The sequence below is a fragment of the Octopus sinensis genome, unplaced genomic scaffold (genome assembly GCF_006345805.1).
Source record: "Octopus sinensis unplaced genomic scaffold, ASM634580v1 Contig16767, whole genome shotgun sequence".
Taxonomy (NCBI): domain Eukaryota; kingdom Metazoa; phylum Mollusca; class Cephalopoda; order Octopoda; family Octopodidae; genus Octopus; species Octopus sinensis.
In genome coordinates, this window is record NW_021834568.1 from 21,361 (window position 1) to 40,250 (window position 18,890).

Here is an 18,890-nt window from a genome sequence, read left to right on the forward strand (position 1 = left end):
CAGGTATCACTGCTGAGATGATTAAAATCTCAGGTAGTGTGGGATATAGCCTAGTTACTTGCATAGTAAATCAGGTTATTCAAGAAGGCGTCATCACCAAAGACTGGTATAGTAGTATTATAGTTAGCTGCTACAAGGGTAAAGGTGATGCCTCAGATAGAATCAACTACAAAGGTATCAACATTGTACTTAGCCTTCGTCGACCTGGAGAAAGCTTTCGACAGGGTTCTACACACTCTTACCTGGTGGTCTCAAAGCTAGGAGTAGAGGAATGACTTGTTACAGCCACCCATGCCGTGTACAGCAATGCTGTGAGTCAGGTGAGCGTCGGCCTTGAATAGAGTGATGAATTTAGTGAGCAAGATGGAGTTCACCAGGGAACAGCTCTTAGTCCACTCTTATTCATGATAGTCCTTCCAAGCCATAACAGAGGAATTCAAAACTGGATGCCCATGGGAACTGCTACATGATCTTGTTCATATTGCAGAATCTGAAGCAGAATTGGAGAAGTTCCGGGTTTGGAAGCGAAATCTGGAATCAAGGGGCCTTAAACTTAGAAAAGACTAAAGTTGTTGTTAGCAAGAAAGCAGATAAGACTCTCCTTCTATCAGGTAAATGGCCCTGCTCAACATGGAGGAAAGGAGTGAGATGTAATTCCATTTGCAACACCAAATGTAAGCTATGGACACATAAGAGATGCAGTGGAATTTCAGGTAGGTTAGCAGATAAGGTTTTCATGTGTGGCAGATGGACAGGAACAATAAGCACTAAGAGCACAAGGGACTTAGATGCTCTCAAATGCCCAAGAGGCTCAATTGAGGTAGTAGATAGTTTCTGCTATTCAGGTAACCAAATTAGTAACGGTGGTGGATGCTCTGAAAGTATTGTTTCTAAAATAAGAATAGGATGGAGGAAGTTCAGAGAGATATTACCTCTGTTGGCAACAAAAGGATTCTCTCTCAGACTGAATGGTAGATTGTATGATGCTTGTGAGAGAACAGCTATATTACATGGTAGTGAGACATGGGCTCTGACTGCGGTGGACATGTGTAGACTGGAGAAGAACAAAGGTAGTATGTTCTTTAGAATTTGCAACATCAGTGTGCATGACTGACAAAGTACAACTGTGTTGAGAGAAAAGTTAGGCATAAGAAGGATTAAATATGGCATGCAGGAGCGGAGAATGCATTGGTTTGGACATGTGAGGTGTACGAGTGAAGACAGCTGTATTCAGAAGTGCCTGTCACTGAAAGTGGATGGTACCTGTGGAAGAGGAAGACCCACGAGGAAGACATGGAATGAAGTGGTGAGGACCGATCTTAGGATGTTGGGACTCACAGACAAAATGACAATGGCCTGAGATGTTTAGCGATATGAGGTTCTAGAGAAGACCCACACACGTCAGCAAAACTGAGTACCAGAAGCTTTGTGTCCCACTTACATGGAACAACAAACTTTTCACACACCCTCCCCCAAGAAATTGTACTACATCTTTGCTTCTAAATTGTATATTTCTCTTCCTCACATTTCCTCTTCATAAACTTATGCTTGTCTTCCAATCCACTTTCCTATCCTCACTGTATCGATGCTTCCCCCACCCCATTTTCACCAGTCACTGCAATCCACACTCTCTACTTGCTCCTTCTAGGCAATACCTGAGTGTGTATATTATGACCTCTCTCTTCCTTACTTCACCATCACATCTATGCTCTGATCCTTGTTACTTGTGAGTACACCATGGCACTTCACCATCTCTTTCCTGCTCTCTCTTGCACTTTTGCTGTTTCCCATTCTCTCACTCTCTTTTCTCTCGCTGGGTAGCCATGAATCTCCTCTACCGCAGCACACCTATTTCTGCCCTCATTCTTGTTCACTCTCTCTCTCCCCTTCTCTTGTTTTTCCTCTGACTAGTATCTCCTTTACATCAGCATACCTGTTTTTGTCCTCTTTCTTGCACCTCTCTCTCTCTTCTCTCTCTTTTGCCTCTCTTTCTCTGACTAGTAACCATGTACCTACTCTACTGCAAGACACCTATTTCTGCCTCTCTATTTCTCTGTCACACTCCAACCTTTCATCATCTGATACAAGATCACCTCCCTCAATGTCCTATCTGTTATAGCAAGGTGCTTGTTTCTGCCTCTCTGTCACACTCTAACCTTTCGTCTTCTGACATAAGTTCTCCACCTCAAATTCCCTCTCCCCCTTTCATAATTCCTTGTCTTGCAAGTTACTTGGTGACTCTTCCAGTGCTGGTACCATGTAAAAAGCACCCAGTCCACTGTAAAGCAGTTGGCATTTGGAAGGGCATCCAGCTATAAAAATCATGTCAAAACTAACCTTGCCTGTGATATTGCCAAGTAAAAAGCAATGAGTCCACTCTGCAGAGTGGTTGGTGTTAGGAAGGGCATCCAGCCATAAAAACCCTGCCAAAACAGACATAGTAGCCTAGGATATAGTTTTCTACATGACCGGCTCCTGTCTACCATCCTACCCATACTTAGAAGACGGATGTTAAACGATGATGATGATGTACATTACATGTTTGTAAGATCATGTACCCATATGTAAATATGCATATATGTTAATAGTTTTGAATACATACGCATGTACAACATTTGTGAAATTAGATAGAGCATTTATTGTAGAAAATAATATAATGCAGAATAACGAGTGAATCATTGACTATGAAACCTGTATAATATTTGGGGAGTGATAAATATAATTTTCTTATTTTCCTGTTACTTTAGTATTTTTATTTACATTCACATGTTCTCATTAGCAACTCTTATGTACATTTTCCAATACCTCCATTTGAAAAAAAAATCTATTATCCATACAGACAAGTCAAGATGTGGCAATTATCACAAAGTTTAGTAAAACACCAGCAGTCATTACTGATGGCATGGGCTCTCTAGTATGTATGTATGTATATATATATATATATATATATAATTGTTATCGCCATATTAATATGGCATTCTTATAGATATAAGAATAATCTCTTTTATAGAGACTTAGTAATTTTAATATTTCTATTATATATATATATATATATATATCTACTAGATATATAATATATCTTCGGAGAGATAAGTATAACAATTTAAGAAATAATAATGTAATCTATATGATTATTGATAAATATGGATTTCTAATTTTTTTTATTTGTTAATGATAATTTAGATATGTAAATTTATTTAATTATTCTTATTTTATAATTATTATATGTGAATTTAAATCGTAAAATATTAGTTTGGTTACTTTATGTATTAGATTGTAAAATTTTTTAGTATAGGTTAAGTTTTTTATATTCAGTACTATTGAATTTAATAATAATAATAATAAGTACTTTTTTCACAAGTAATTTTATAAATGATAAGTAATACGTTTTTAGTTTTGAAATTTTTTATTTTTTATTTCATAAATATTTTCAGAATGGTAAATATAATATTTATTTAAGAAATAATGGAGTAATTTATTTATTAATTTATATGTTTATTGATTAAAAAAATATGGATTTCTAATAGCTATATTTGTTAATTATAATTTAGATACATACTTTTATTTTATTTTATTATTTTATAATTATCATATGTGAACTAAATCTAAAAGTATTAAGTATGATTGTATAATAGTTTGTAACGTAAAATATTAGAGTATAGCTAGTGAAAAGATATTCTATAGTTTGTTAATGTTACTCTCAAAGCTAAATTATATCTTCACAGATAGATACATTTTTCTATCTATTTACTTTATTTTTTTACCTTAGGTTTTTAACATGATAAATGCATGATAGGCACCTGGTCCTACTTTTTAAGTTTCAAATTTAGTTAATGTAGTTTCTTCTGTAAGAACAATCATGATTTTATTTCTTTAAGAAATATTGTTTAATTTTATTTGATTATTTATTTAACTATTATTATTATTATTGTTGACCTGAGGAGTGACTATAACTTTTAAATTGAATTGTTTTTTGATTAAATTTAAATTTTATTCTAATTTGATTTGAAATTATAGCCATGAAACATACGTAGTCTTTTTACTTATTATATATTGTTTATTCATTTTTTTTGTACTTTTTGTGATCTAGTTATATATTTTATAATATATTTTATTTTTTCTTTATGATTTGGTTTAGGTCTATTATTGTTTGGATTACATAATAGTGGTTTTTCTCTAATTTATATATATATATTGTGAAATTTGATTTAATACTAAATTGAATTTTTCTCTGTACGTTTGGAGTTATACTCCCTAATATTATTATAATATATATATATATATATATTATATATATACACACATATGTATGTACTTATATACGTATGTGTGTGTGTGTATATATATATATATATATATATATATATATATACACCCACACGTATGTATATACTTGTGTTGTTGTGTTTACATCTGCTACTTGCTAATTTGAAAGTTACAATGCTCATGTGGTGTTGTTGGCATTTTCTCTAGTCAATAAATGACTTACTCATGCATACTTTCAAAGTTGTGCGGAATATGTAACCTTTCAATTGAAAAACAGGTAAAGGTTAGCATCAAAAATGGTATCCAGCTGTAAAACAATGCCTCAATGGCAAGTTTGTCAAACAATGGTAGCCTGGGAAAATGAATGTAAAATAAACAACCTGAATCAGACACACATACATTGTGTGTCTGGTTTAGTTTGCACATTCGCATTTAGACATCTTATGTGTGACATTCACACACACACACACACACACACACAAAAAAATATAAATAATCAAGCAAAGATTAAATAACCAACTTTATGCATAAAACCTTTTTGTAAAGTAATTTACAAAGTTATCTTTTGCTGGAAAAAGATAGTCACAATGTTTTATGTTATTGATCAGCAGATTTCTCTGCAGTAGTAACTTGTATGCTGGGTGAAATAATTTTACTGCTTTGTTTATATATGTTAAGTGAAAGATGAGGAAGTGAAGAGTCATTAGCATACATGCAAATTCTTCGTCTATCAGAAAATGGAAAAGAAGAAGTGATTTTACTGGTTACATCAGCAAGTGAAGAGGCAAAAACAAGGTTACTATCAGGAAAAGATTTCTTACTAGCCTCTCCTTTTGATAAACTGCTGATCTGGTTTTGCAGTGTAAAAATTTCTTCCACCAATAAGCATTGTTGCAAATATACTGATATTTTCCCACCTGCATTTATTTGTCCAGGAAAAAGCCAGCGAATATAACACTGAGCCCAAAGTTTAGTTAAGGATATTTGTGGATAGAGAATCTGGTCCTTCATTGATACATATGTTTCTTTAATTGAGTTTGCAAGATCACAACAAATCTGGCTATTATATATAACATATAATGGATTATAAAATAATGTTTTATGGTTTGCATTTGCTAACATTCTCCAAATAGAGGGCAAGCAAGATTCTGATATGTTCGTAGCAGAATTACCACATCGTTGATTCATAGATTTACAATTCTCAGGTACATGCTGATGCTGGCAACTGAATAAGAATGTTCCAAAGAGTCCAGTATGGAGACTATCCCAAAGGACAGTCAAGTAAGTCTCGGTAAATTCAAATTGTACAGGAAATTGGATAGTCAACTGCCAAACACAATCCAAAAATAAAAGGAAGACTGGACTCTGTGAATAAAATAAAATTAACTTATAATAATTACAAAAAAGATGAGTTTTAATACTGTTTCATTGTTCCATTAAGTAAAAAAAAAAAATCATCTTAAATACAAAAATATTTCAAAAAGTTCTAGGTTGTCTTTTCAGTACCATAGAAATAATTTATTTTGTGTCAAATAAATCAAATTTTGCAGCAAACAATTTCCTACTAAGAATAAAATGAGTTCAGTTTCAATAAACCAGACAGATAAGGTGATGACAACAACAACAATAATGTAATAACAATTCTACCTAGACTAAATATCATGAAAGTGTAAATATAGTTTTCTATAAAATCTGAAATAAATCCAATATCACCAAAACCAAATTAAACAAGAATAGAAATGTTATAAGGCTCCAGTAAATACAAATGACTTTAATCCAATGTCTGGTGTGTGATTATTACAAAATACATTGTTGAAAAAACATACATCTTCATAAATGAGGTCAACATGCACAACAAACAAAACAGAGTAAAATGAACATTTGAAAGGAAACATCATATTGTATTAAAACAAGACAACACAAATAACAATAAAATAACACACTTTCAAAGGAAACTTAAACTTACATGAGCAAAAGTAGGTACAATAAAATGGTATGCCAGTATGGAAAACGGACGTATGATGATGATGATTATAGTATTTTATTGTAATTTTATTATTGTTTACCATGTTCAACTTATTGCATACAGTATCTGTACCTACCATTGGTTAATTCAAGTAATTGGCTAAAATGGACACCATTCTCCCCTATTTAATGGAAAACAACAATGTCTACAAGGCAAGGAGAAGATAGGCAAAAATCAATCCTATAATAATAAAAAGAATTTTCTATAAAGACTCGCTTTTCTTTCAACTTCAGTTTCTGTCTTTATTAATAAAACTAGTGAATGAAGCCTGAGCACAATTATAAACTTATCTTCTTTATGTAGATGACTTACAAAGGACAATCCCAAATTGAAAAATTTAGTTGAAGTATAAAAGTGAAAATATGATTAGACAAATTATCTAAGTTACAAGAAGAAGCAAATTAAATAAAACTGAGAAATTTAAATTAGGTACAACCAATACAAATACTTAGAAATAGATGAAACTGATAAGATACAACACAGAAATGAAGGATAAAATTAGTGTACTGCAGAAGTGTATTACAGAAGAGTTGAAATGATATTAAAACTGAACTCAACAAACAAGATAGACATAAGATACACACGACAGTTATAAACTACAGCTTTAACATAATAAATTGGATAATTATGAGAATTTATGCATAAAAATTACAAACAACATTTCAAAGCAACCACCCCTAAGATCGAATATTTATATCCACAAAATTCTTTAATGAACATTTTTCTATACTAGCATATCTTGAAACATTTTCAGTATACCATCTGCTCATCAACTGCTATTGTGTATTATTTTCTTCAAAATCTAACAATTCAAGTCTTTAATAGTGATTCCTTGATTTTAATTTTTATTATTTTATATTGCAATTAGTGACCAATAACATACATAATACTAACAGATAAATCACTAATGTATAGTATTTCTGATGGTGAGTGTGACAAGGGAATGACAGTAACTCAATGCAAAATAATTCTTGCAGAGAACTTTATTCAAAAAGTACTGTTTACAATTTTATTGATATATATCAGCAAAAGAAACTTGCACACATGCACAAACACACACATAATAGGTTTCCATAGTTTCCATCTACAAAATTACACTTAAACAATATTGGTTAAGCAGAAGCTATAGTAGAAGATGCTTCAGAGAGGAATTGAAACCAGAATCACATGGTTATGAAACGAACTTCTTAACCACACAATCTTAGTTTTATTACTTAGTAAACACATTTTCATTTTCTCAAAATCAACACTTCTCTCTCACAAACAGTAACAAAAGTCACCAAACTCAGTTTAATGGGAATAGGTTTTTAGATTCATATTAATAAGCTAAAGAATCAGAATGTTCCTATTCTCCAATAAGTGCAGTTCTTGTGTTTTCACTGCTATTATTTCAGTTTGATCAAAATGGATTTGTCTATCAAAGTACATACATTTTCATCTTAGTCCTTGGTCTCCTTGCTATCTGGATAGGTATATCCCAGTTGACTGTGGCCAGTTTACCAAGCTCTTGACACAGGCATCAAACAATCTAACTTTTACCTTAAATTACATTTAAGAGCTTTAATGATTTTTTGAGTGAATCAACCAGAGTATTTGGACAATTATCTGGATTTTGTTAGGCATTATCATACTGAAGTTACTTGTGCTCTCATTTTAAAATTGTTTTGAATCAGTTTTGTTGGTAGCCTTAGTCATAATTCCAGAAACATATTCTATAAGTCTTAAATGTAATGGATTTCAGTATATATTATAAATTATAGGAAATATTAGATAAGCTGACTAAATACATGAAAAATGGTGATTGACTACAAGAGTGATTGTGTATAGTACAGAGAAAAAAAGAAAGAAATGTAATGGTTGGTAACTGAATACAATTTAACCTATGTTACAGACAAATGAACTACTGAAGAATGAAGTCAAAAGTATTATATCTGAATAATAACACAACTGACATGTGCATTATAAGAATAAATAAAAATTACCAACAAATGCTTGATGCATAAAAGATAAACTTACCTACATGTTAGATATGTAATATCAACAGGATCTTAACATAAAATATTTTTAAATGAGTAATCAGAAAGGGAAAAAAATATTACCTCAGAACCAGGAACATTAACAAAGCCACAACGTTCTTGAAAAGGATGTCCCATGGAAACCCACTCACGTTGAATAAGGGATTGAAATCCTAAAATGGTTCGATAATGACGATCAAATAAAAGCTGCACCAAGCATGACAGTAAACAGCTTATATCACGACTTTTAGGTTCTGGATAAGAAACAAAAGATTATTACTGATTTAATAATAGTAAACAATAATACAACAACTAAAAATTCTTTGATGCTTAAGTCATGATGATTATGGCTATAGTCGTTAGCTCCAGTTCATATCTAAGCATTGGGTTCATCCAGTCTCCTCAGTTGATGATTGTGCTAAATGTGACTTTGGAGTCCAAGTTGGTGGTGAAAGAGTCGTGGGCAGAATTCACACAGGATGGTTGGTGTGAGTTGAGGATGTTGAAGACACTCCTTTCTTCTCCTGCATTTTACCTCCTCATTCTGTTGTCCGTTCTGCTCAAAGGAGCTGGTTCCATTGCAGATAGCAGTTCTCCAGGCTGTCCTATCCATGGCAATCTGTTCCCATGAAGATAACTATTATCATCATAACTTAAACAGTTTTGTCCCCTTACAAACATGTTTGATACGGAAAAAATATACTGTGCTGAGGAAAATAAAATGAGCCAATGGCATAAAACTAGAAAAATCAAATAAAGGGTGATATATGGAATTATCTGAATCTAGTTGGAATGAACACCAAATAGTACATGCTTATTGTCTGTTCTATGGTAATTTACACATTTTACATTATATTCTTCACATTCTATCAAAAATAATTACAAATTATTTGAAATTCTTAATATGAGAAAGAAAAATTCTAGCAGTAATTGTTAGCAGCTCTCGAAGGAAAAAGAAAATGATAAAAAATTAAGAATAAATTTTGCAAAATTTAATACAGCATGTAATGAAAAACAGTTGTTATTTATTCTCTAAGCTTATAGAGCATAAATAACTTCTTCTTCTTCTTCTTCTTACAGTATTCACCTGGGTTGGGTTGAGCTGGCTTCATTCATCCTCAATGCTGCATCTCTCACAAACGCCGACCAGGCCTGGCGATTTGAGGCTAACGACCGCGTGATCCCCAACCACTCCTTATTCCAGGGGCGAATGCCGTAGATATGGGGGCCTAGGTTGGGTTCCAGATCAGACTTGACTGTCATCAGCCAGGTTTTTCGTTGTCCACCACATCGCTTTCGCCAACCCTGAAGGGGAGCAGGGGCAATTACTTTGTAGATGAATTCTCCTGGTTGACGACGGAGGGCATGACCCAGCCAACGCAGACGTCTCATTAGGATGACTTGTCGGAGGGAGGTGATTCTGCAACTGGTGTCGCACCGAATTGTTGGAGACAAAGTGATGCCATCGAACACTTTTAATGAGAGAATTGTAGCATTTTTGATAGAATTTAAACATTTGACTTCCAACTAAATTCAAATAATTTTTTTTCTTTTGTTCATTTTTTAAATGAAATTAATAAGTACAAACTTATAATAAAAATATAGATAATGCATTCTTAACCAGAGTAAAAGAACATAGCTAAATATTTAACTTCATTATGCCAGATGTATGGTAAGAAGTTGCCTTCCAAACCACATGATTCTGGGTTCAGTTCCTCTGTGTAGCACCTTATGTCAGTGTCTTCTACTATAGCCTTGGGCCAACCAAAGCCTTGTGAGTGGATTGGGTAGACACAAAGGACACTAGCTTAAAAAAAAATATATTGAGGTTGATTCGTTTGACTAAAATTCTTCAAGGTACTCCAGCATGACAACAGTCTAGTGACTAAAACAAGTAAAGGATAAAGATAAAAGAATAACCATAAATAATACAGAATGATAAAATAAACCCAACAAGAGAGTATATTGTTCTATATTTAAGAGTTGAGGAATTATGTAAATTATTTACATTTGACGGATATTTGCCTTTATCTTGTTTGTTGTTAACATGTTTCAGCTGATATACCCTCCAGCCTTCATCAGGTGTCTTGAGGAAATTTCGAACTTGGGTTCTCATTCCTAAGGTATTTTTCGATGTTGTTGTTATTCAGGTCACTGCCTGGAATCAAACTCGGAATCTTGGGGTTAGTAGTCCACGCTCTTAACCACTATGCCATATTGTAAAATCAAATGTCTGGTAGATCTTGATAAATAATTTGTTAAAATATACCAGTAACTAATTAGTCACTAATAATTTACACATACCATATATACTCCTGATTAAACTACTTACCTTTGAGAATTACCGATGTTTTCTCACAGGTCATCATTTTTACAATTCGTACAGCTTGTTTGAGGCATCTCTGCACATAGCTGAGCCATTTAGTTTCTTCAAGATAAGATAACCAACACATGTCTTTATTCCAAAAATCTTTAGAGCAATCTAGAATTAAAGAAAATAATGAAAGCATTTTTATTATTTAACTGGAGAAGGAAGGACAGTAACCACAACTTTTGTACACCTTCCCAAACAAGAAAGTCTACAAAATGATATATGCAGTTGATTTTTGATTTAAGTAACTATAGGTCAATGCTTATAGGAGAAAATGTAGGCAGGAAGGAAATATAAAGTGTTTTAACATAGAGGGGAATGATTAGTATACAGTTTAGTGCACAGTTTATAGGTAATACAAAAAAACGGATACGTCACGTACAGAATTTCTTAAACTGGAAAAGGGAACCAAAGAAAAGGTCCAATAGCAGAAGTTCAAGAGACAGGAAAAGAGAAGAAATAGTATGTAGGACATTGTTTGTAATACACTGGGGAATGAATTTTTGTGAATTTTAATGCAATGTAGGTCATTTGCACTATTTATTTTGCCCATGAATATAGTTTTACTGTAGAGTTGGTATGTTTTGTACAGCTAAATCATCATGGTCATTGCTAATTCTGGCCACAATATGATAAAAAAGTGCAAAGTGAAAAAAGAGGGTGGTATACTGATATGTTTTGTACAAGATTAACACACATTGACACTACTGTCAAACTGATGAGAGGTCATACGAAAGACAAATTCAAGGCTTCAAATGTCAATTTTGATCCAGAATTTCAAGGTATGGACAAATTAATTGGTAAGTGAACATATTTCTATGAGAATCTACACTAAATTGAGTTACATAGAGCCTCTAGAGACCAAAATTAGTATGTAATCATCATATTGATAATGTTGTTTACTCCCCATTACTTTGTACTGAGTGACGTATGAATTTTACCTTATGCATATTCCTGTACAAGTGAATTTCGTATTTCTTAGAGAAATACTGATCTATTTTTGTCAATAAAAATTTTATTGTGAAAAGAATATTATTTTGTAGGCTATTGAATTCCAATGTGATGTTTTTTAATTTTTTTCCCTGATTCTGAATACAATCAGATAATTTGTTGTAATGTTAACATTTTCACAAGTGCTGATTTATATATTTTGATTTTATATTTCACAATGATCATCTGACCTACCACCATCCAATTAAATCTAAAAAAATTCATCTATATACATGTATGATTATCAACAAAACTTGAGTTATAGTGTTCAAGCACAGTGAACTAGATTGAAGGTTACCATTCAGCAGTAAAAAAAAAAAACATACAGTATAAACTTTGTGAATGGATGAAAATACCAGGGTGCCTGAGGAACCCTAACATCTCAGGTAAATGTCAGATTTTGATTAAAACTATATGAGAATAAAGTTTACATCCAGAAATTTCAAGTGAAATATAATTTTCCAAAGAAAATAGGTATTTTGTCATGAAATGGACATACCAAAAAATGGGCTTTTGCATGATCAAACTGTATCACCCCTTCCTTAGAGCTCTCCAAGGATACTTATTAAATTTATTGTAAAGCTCCAAATTTAGAGAAGATTCAGCTTTATACCCTATACCAGTGTATCATTGCAGCCTTGGAAATGAAGAGGGGGAAGCTTTTTATAAAACAAAATTTTTTTAAACTTATAATTTCAATACTTCATCACATGTCTTCCTGAGTTCCTTCTACTTTAAGTGACTGGCACATCTTTATGCAACTGTCCTCATTCATATGCATCACATAACTAAACCAACACAGTCTTCGCTCTTTCTCCATTTACACTTTGTTGTATATATGCACACTAATATTGTATACCCAGTGGAGATTATGAGAGTTTCATTCTCTGTAGTCATCACATGTCATCTCTGTAGTCATCACATGCCATCTGAGAAAGAGACATTTAGTTGCTAACAGATATAAATTGCTCTCTGAACTTTCTCCATCTTACACCTTTTTTTTTATCCTAGCAAGTACACTTTTGGAACATCTTCCTCCACTACTATTTAGAATGTCTTGATAACAGAAGCTGTCTATTACCTCTGGGGCATTTGAAGAAATCAGTTTCTCATGTGAGCACAAACTTTATGGTATGCGTGCATCTTTCACAAACAAAACTACTTCCTTTGTTAACTGTTCTGTGAGTCAACTGAACTTCATGTGTTCATAGCTTGCATTGGGTACAACATATAGAATTACAGCTTACACCTTTCCTGCATATCGAGCAGGGCCATTTACCTGAGCAGATAGGGTCCTGGGTGTTTTCTGGACTTTGCTAAGTTAACTTCAAGACCCTTTGATTCTAAGTTTTGCATCCACACCTGCAATTTCTTTACTATTTCTCTTACAGAATTCGTTATAACAGCAAGATTATCAGTATATAGTAGTTCAAAGGGATAGTCAGTCTTAAATTCCTTTCTTATAGTCAGGAGGGGATTGAGAACAGTGCTGGTTAACTCTACTTATAGCTAACACTCACCTTACTGATAGCACCTCTGTACATGGCTTGTGCTGCTTTCACAAGCCATTCATCAATCCCTAGCGTCTTCAGAGCCCATTGTATCATTGAGCAAGAGACTCTGTTGAAAGGTTTTTCAAAGTCAACAAATGCCAAGTATAATGGTTTATGCATAACTAGATATTTCTCTCAAAGTTGTTTGAGTAGGAAGATAGCATTAGTAGTACTTCTACCTAGTACAAAACCAAACTGCAGCTCGTCTTGTTTAATTCTGTCACTAATTAATTGAGCAACAACTCTCCATGATGTGGTCTAGGGGTTTGACACCTCTTTTATTACTTCTATCTAAGGCATCTCCTTTACCCTTATAATAGCCGACTATAATACTGCTACATCAGTCATTGGGGATGAGACTTTCCTGAATAATCTGAATAACTATATGGGTGACTAAACTACATCTCGAATCTCTCTGATACAGTCTAGCAATCTGGAACATCCCCTTCTTAGATATTGGCAAACCGTTTCTGTTTTACTTCTGCTCTTGCTAGATAAACCTATCACTTAGCTTCCTTTTTAGCTATCTGATATGGCACTTCTCTACTCTTTCCAAATCTGTTCCTTCTCTTTAAAGCCCTGTCAACTTCAGTTCCACCAGCATGACACCCTAGGTCTGGCAGAAGTTTTGCTCCAGTCACAGAGTTGGTCCATTGCTCTTAGTAGGTTATCTTGTAAGAACTTCCATTTGTCCTCTATGTTATACATCTCTATATCTTCCTCCTCCTAATCAAATACTTCAGTAAGATTTCTAAATCTCTGGCTGTTTGAAGGATCCTTGAGCATCTTCTCCATAACTACTAACCTACACTGAGTTGTACATTATTCATCCAGGAAAGACTTTGCATCTTCAAGCATTTGCTTATTCCTGTTTTTAGTGAGGATGTAGACAATCTGGTTGATGCGCCTACCAGATTGACAAGTGATCAGATGGCAGGCAGATTTCTTGAAGTTAGTATTGCAGACCAACAAATCATTTACATCACAAAACTCCAGTAGCCTTGTCCATTCCTCATTCCTAGAACCAAATCTGTAACATCCATACAGACCATGAAATCCACTGAAGTGCAGCCCAGCATGGCCATTGAAGTCATCAGCCACAATGGTAGTCTGCCAAAGGCACTCATAGAAGTGATCCTTCTGTTCATCTGCCAGTCTGGTGTGTGGAGTATATGTAGAGATAAATGTCACTGTTACATTACCTAAAGACTATTGTTAGCTTTATAATCCTATCACACACCCTGACAACCCCAATAACCTTACCCACCCATTTTTTTGCCAAATGTACACCTATACCACCTACTCCATCACTACTACCCACCCAGAAGAATTGGTATCTGTTTCTTGCCCACAAGCAGTCTAGCAAAGACTCTCCTCCATTGTACCACTTGCACACACCTATATGTCTCCACTTAAACATTTCAACAATCTCACCAGACCTATCTTTCATTGTGCTAACGCTGACTGTGGCAGCTCTAAGCTTGTGGACTTGGGAAGTATGAAAGAGAAGTTTATGGAGTGATTTCACAATCTGGGAAAAAGATTTTTGCTGGCACTGGCCTAGCAGCAGGTTCTTGTGCAAGTTAGCAAAAACAGATAGTGATTTTAGCATTGGGGTACAATTTTCTTCAGTCCCACAAAGCCTTTGTGGGTAAACAACTGCTTGTAGAAGGGGTAAGTAGAAAGTATTGAGAAGGAGGCAGAATACTTTGTAGCCAAAAGTACACAACACGTTGGCAATATATATAAATATATATGTGTGTGTGTGTGCGTGTATACACACACACACATACTATTGACACACATGCACATAGAGAAAGTGACATGCAGATACATATGAGAATAGATACATATAGACCTAAGGACATTTATAAACAAATATGCAACCATATACACTCATACACACACATAAAACACCACACAGTTGTTATACTGACATTCAACAATATCTATACAAATATGTGCACACATATAATTGTATTTTTCCCATACACATACACAGAGATAAGTTGACCCACATAGTCATGTATGCATGCGCACATAATTTCCTTATAAAGGTGGTAGTGAGGTGGGTGGGAGGGGCACGGGGGATGATTTGGGATTGTATGTGTACATTGCACATCTTGTTCAAGTTGACCCTGACAGGAAATTTAAAACCTATTCACCAAAGATACTAATAAGATAGATAAATTGACCAATAGAGAGACCTTCCATAATATTTCCAACAGAAATTCAAAGTTATATAGTGTTACTACCCATAAAAGAGATATGTCAACTGAGAGGCCTTCCAGAATATCTCATAAAAATTTCAAGTTATTTACCATTTACAGATCAACTGATGTAGGGACCCTTCATAGTGACTCTGATGGAAATTAAGGTTATATATACCATTGATAATTCTAAGATAGATTGATCAATGCACAGATAGATACTTACATACATATACATGCATACAAATACACACACACACTCATAGTTACACGTATGTACTTCAATCTGAATCATTTTCCCCTCTATGCAACCAGCTACAGGCAAATAATGAAATGTATTATAATCAAACTAAACAAAACTGAGATTAATGAGTGAGATACCTTTTGAAAAATCACCTAATAAGGCACACCTGCACTGAATGATGCACCACAACAAGTTGTAAAGAATCTCACCTATGAGTGACTGATGCACAATGGTCTGAAATGATCATAGTGTCTAATAAAGAGTCTTGTGAATTCCATTTTCTCTTTCTTCTTTATGTTACATGAACATATAGATACACACACATACAAAACTCATAGTAGTGCTCAAATGATATGGAGATAGTAATCCAGATAAATATAGATACACAGAGACATATACAGAAATATAGAGAGATGCACATAACTAAATACATTCAGAAGATAAATACATATGTACAAGGATCATCATCATCCTCATCCTTATCATTGTTTAATGTCTGCTTTCCATGCTGGCATGGATTGGATGGCTTGACTGAGAAATAGCAAACCTGGAGACTGCACCAGGCTCTAATCTGATTTGGCAAGGTTTCTACAGCTGGATGCCTTTCCTAATGCCAACCAATCTGAAAGTTTAGTGGGTGCTTTTATGTATCACCAGCACGGGAACCAGTCAGGCGGCACTGGCATCAACCACATTCAAATGGTGCTTATTACATGTCACTGGCATGGGTACCAATCAGGCAGCACTGGCATCGGGCATGCTTGAATGGTGCTTTTTACATGCCACCAGCATGGGTGCCAGTCAAGTGGCACTGGCATAAGCCACGCTTGAATAGTACGTTTTATGTGCCACCGGCACAGGCATTGCCTTTGCTTGAATGGTGCTTTTTATGTGCCAGTCAGGTGGCATTGGCATCGGGCATGACTACGATTTCACTTGGTTCAACTAATCTTCACAAGCATGGTATTTTGCCCAATGATTCAAGGGAACTTTTAAATGAGTCGGTTATGCAACACTGGCATCGGCCACAACTATGATCTCACTTGGCTTGCCGGGTCTTCTCAAGCACAGCATATCTCCAAAGGTATCAGTCACTTGTCATTGCTTCTGTGAGGCCCAATATTCAAAGGTCGTGCTTCACCACCTCATCTCATGTCATTTTGGGTCTACCTCTTCCACAAGTTCCCTCTAGTATTAGGTTGCGACACTTCTTCACACAACTATTCTCATCCATATACATCACATCACTATACCAGCACAGTCATCTCTCTTGCACACCACAACAGATGCTTATTATATCCAACTTTTCTCTCAGGGCGTTTACACTCTGTCGTGTATGCACACTGACATTACACATCCAGCGGAGCATACTAGCTTCATTTCTTTCAAGCCTATACATGTCCTCAGCAGTCACAGCCCATGTTTCTCTCTGAGCAAAAGGACCTTTGTTACCAGCAGAAGTAGGAGCTCTCTGAACTCTGCTAAAGCTTTTCTTATTCCAGCAGCTGCTCTCTCATAGCATTCACACCTGCTACTGACTTAGTCACCTAGGTAATGGAAGCTATCAACTACTTTTAGTTTTTCCCCCTGGCATGTGATGGAATAAGTTTTCTGTACATTGGTGTTTATTGCACCTACACATCTGCCACACACAAAAACCATCTTCCTAGTTAACTTTCCGTTGATATTGCTGCACCTTTATGTGTCCATAGCTTATACTGGGTACACCTTATAGAGTTTCTACCTATACCTTTCCTACAGATCAAGCAGAGCCATCTAAGTGAAGGGATTTGTGATTTATCCGCCTTTCTACTTACTAAGACTTTGGTTTTTGCCAGGTTAACTTTAAGGCTTTTCAATTCTAGACCTTGCTTCCACAATGAAACTTTTCTAGTTCTGGTAGTGATTCAGCAAGGTCATCAGCATAGAGGAGCTCCTAGGAATAGCCTGTCCTGAATTCCTCTGTTATTGCCTGGAGGACTATGATGAACAAGATGGGGCTGAGGACTGATCCTTGGTGAATCCCTACTTCTACCTGGAATTCTTTTCTATACTCGTTGCCAACCCTCATAAGGTAGTATGCTCTGTTAGATGTGCAACATCAGTGTGCATGACTAACAAAGTGCAACTGTGTTGAGAGAAAAGTTAGGCATAAGAGGGATTAAAAGTGGTATGCAGGAGAGGAGAATGTGTTGGTTTGGATATGTGATACGTATGAGTGAAGACAGCTGTATACAGAAGTGCTTGTTGCTGAAAGTGGATGGTACCTGTAGAAAAAGATGTGAGGACTGATCTTAGGATGTTGGGGCTCATGGAGGAGATGACAGTGGACCGAGATGTTTGGCGATATGAGGTTCTAGAGAAGGCCTGTTTATGAAACTGAATGCTAGAAGAGTTGTGTCCCACTCACATGTAACAAACACACTTTCACCCACTCTACTCTAAGAAATCAAACAACTCCTCTTCTAATTGCATCTTTCTCTTCCTCTCATTTCCTCTTCATAAATTATGATTGTTTTCCAATCCCCTTTCTTACCCTCACTGCCCTGCTCACTGTATCGCAACTCCCCACCTCTACTTTATTTTTCTAATCAGGTTCTATGCTCATATTTTTGTTACTTGGGAGTATATCCTAGCACTACACTATCTCCCTTCTGCTCCCTCTTACACTTTTGCTGTTTCCTACACACTCTCTTTCTCGCCCCTTGTTTTTCCTCTGACTAGGTAACTAAGTATCTCCTTTACATCACCACACTTGTTTCTGGCCGCTTTCTTGTATCTCTCTCTCACTGGGCAACCATGTACCTCCTCTATAACAAGACACCTATTTCTGCCTCTCTATTTCTCTGTTACACTCAAACCTTTCATTATTTAATACTGGATCACCTCCTCTAATGTCTCCTCTGTTGTGGAAAGGCTTGTGTCTCTGTCACACTCTAACCTTTCATCCTCTGATATAAGTCCCCCCCCCTCAAATGCCCTACCTCTCTCATAATTCCTTGTCTTCTGAGTTACTTGGTTACCCTGTCAGTGCTAGTGCCACACAGTAACATGGTTGGCATTTGGAAGGGCATCCAGCTGTAACAATCATGCCAAAACTAACCTCGCCTGTGCTAGCGCACGTAAAAAGCACTGAGTCCATTCTGCAGAGTGATTGGTGTTAGGAAGGTCATCCAGCTGTAAAATCCATGCCAAAACAGATGCAGTAACCTAGT

At 35.2% G+C, this 18,890-nt stretch overlaps 1 protein-coding gene across 1 annotated transcript; it reads right to left on the bottom strand.

The window, feature by feature from the left end:
- Window positions 1-4,771: 4,771 nt before the first annotated feature.
- LOC115230915 (myotubularin-related protein 10-A) lies at window positions 4,772-18,368 on the bottom strand. The gene is made up of 6 exons (XM_029801021.2): window positions 18,364-18,368; window positions 15,009-15,013; window positions 12,569-12,575; window positions 10,640-10,789; window positions 8,392-8,561; window positions 4,772-5,631 (listed from the first exon to the last, which is right to left on the bottom strand). The coding sequence occupies exons 3-6, from the start codon at window positions 12,573-12,575 to the stop codon at window positions 4,864-4,866; spliced, it is 1,095 nt and encodes a 364-aa protein (XP_029656881.2). The 5' UTR covers window positions 15,009-15,013; window positions 18,364-18,368; the 3' UTR covers window positions 4,772-4,863.
- Between the last annotated feature and the right edge of the window lie 522 nt (window positions 18,369-18,890).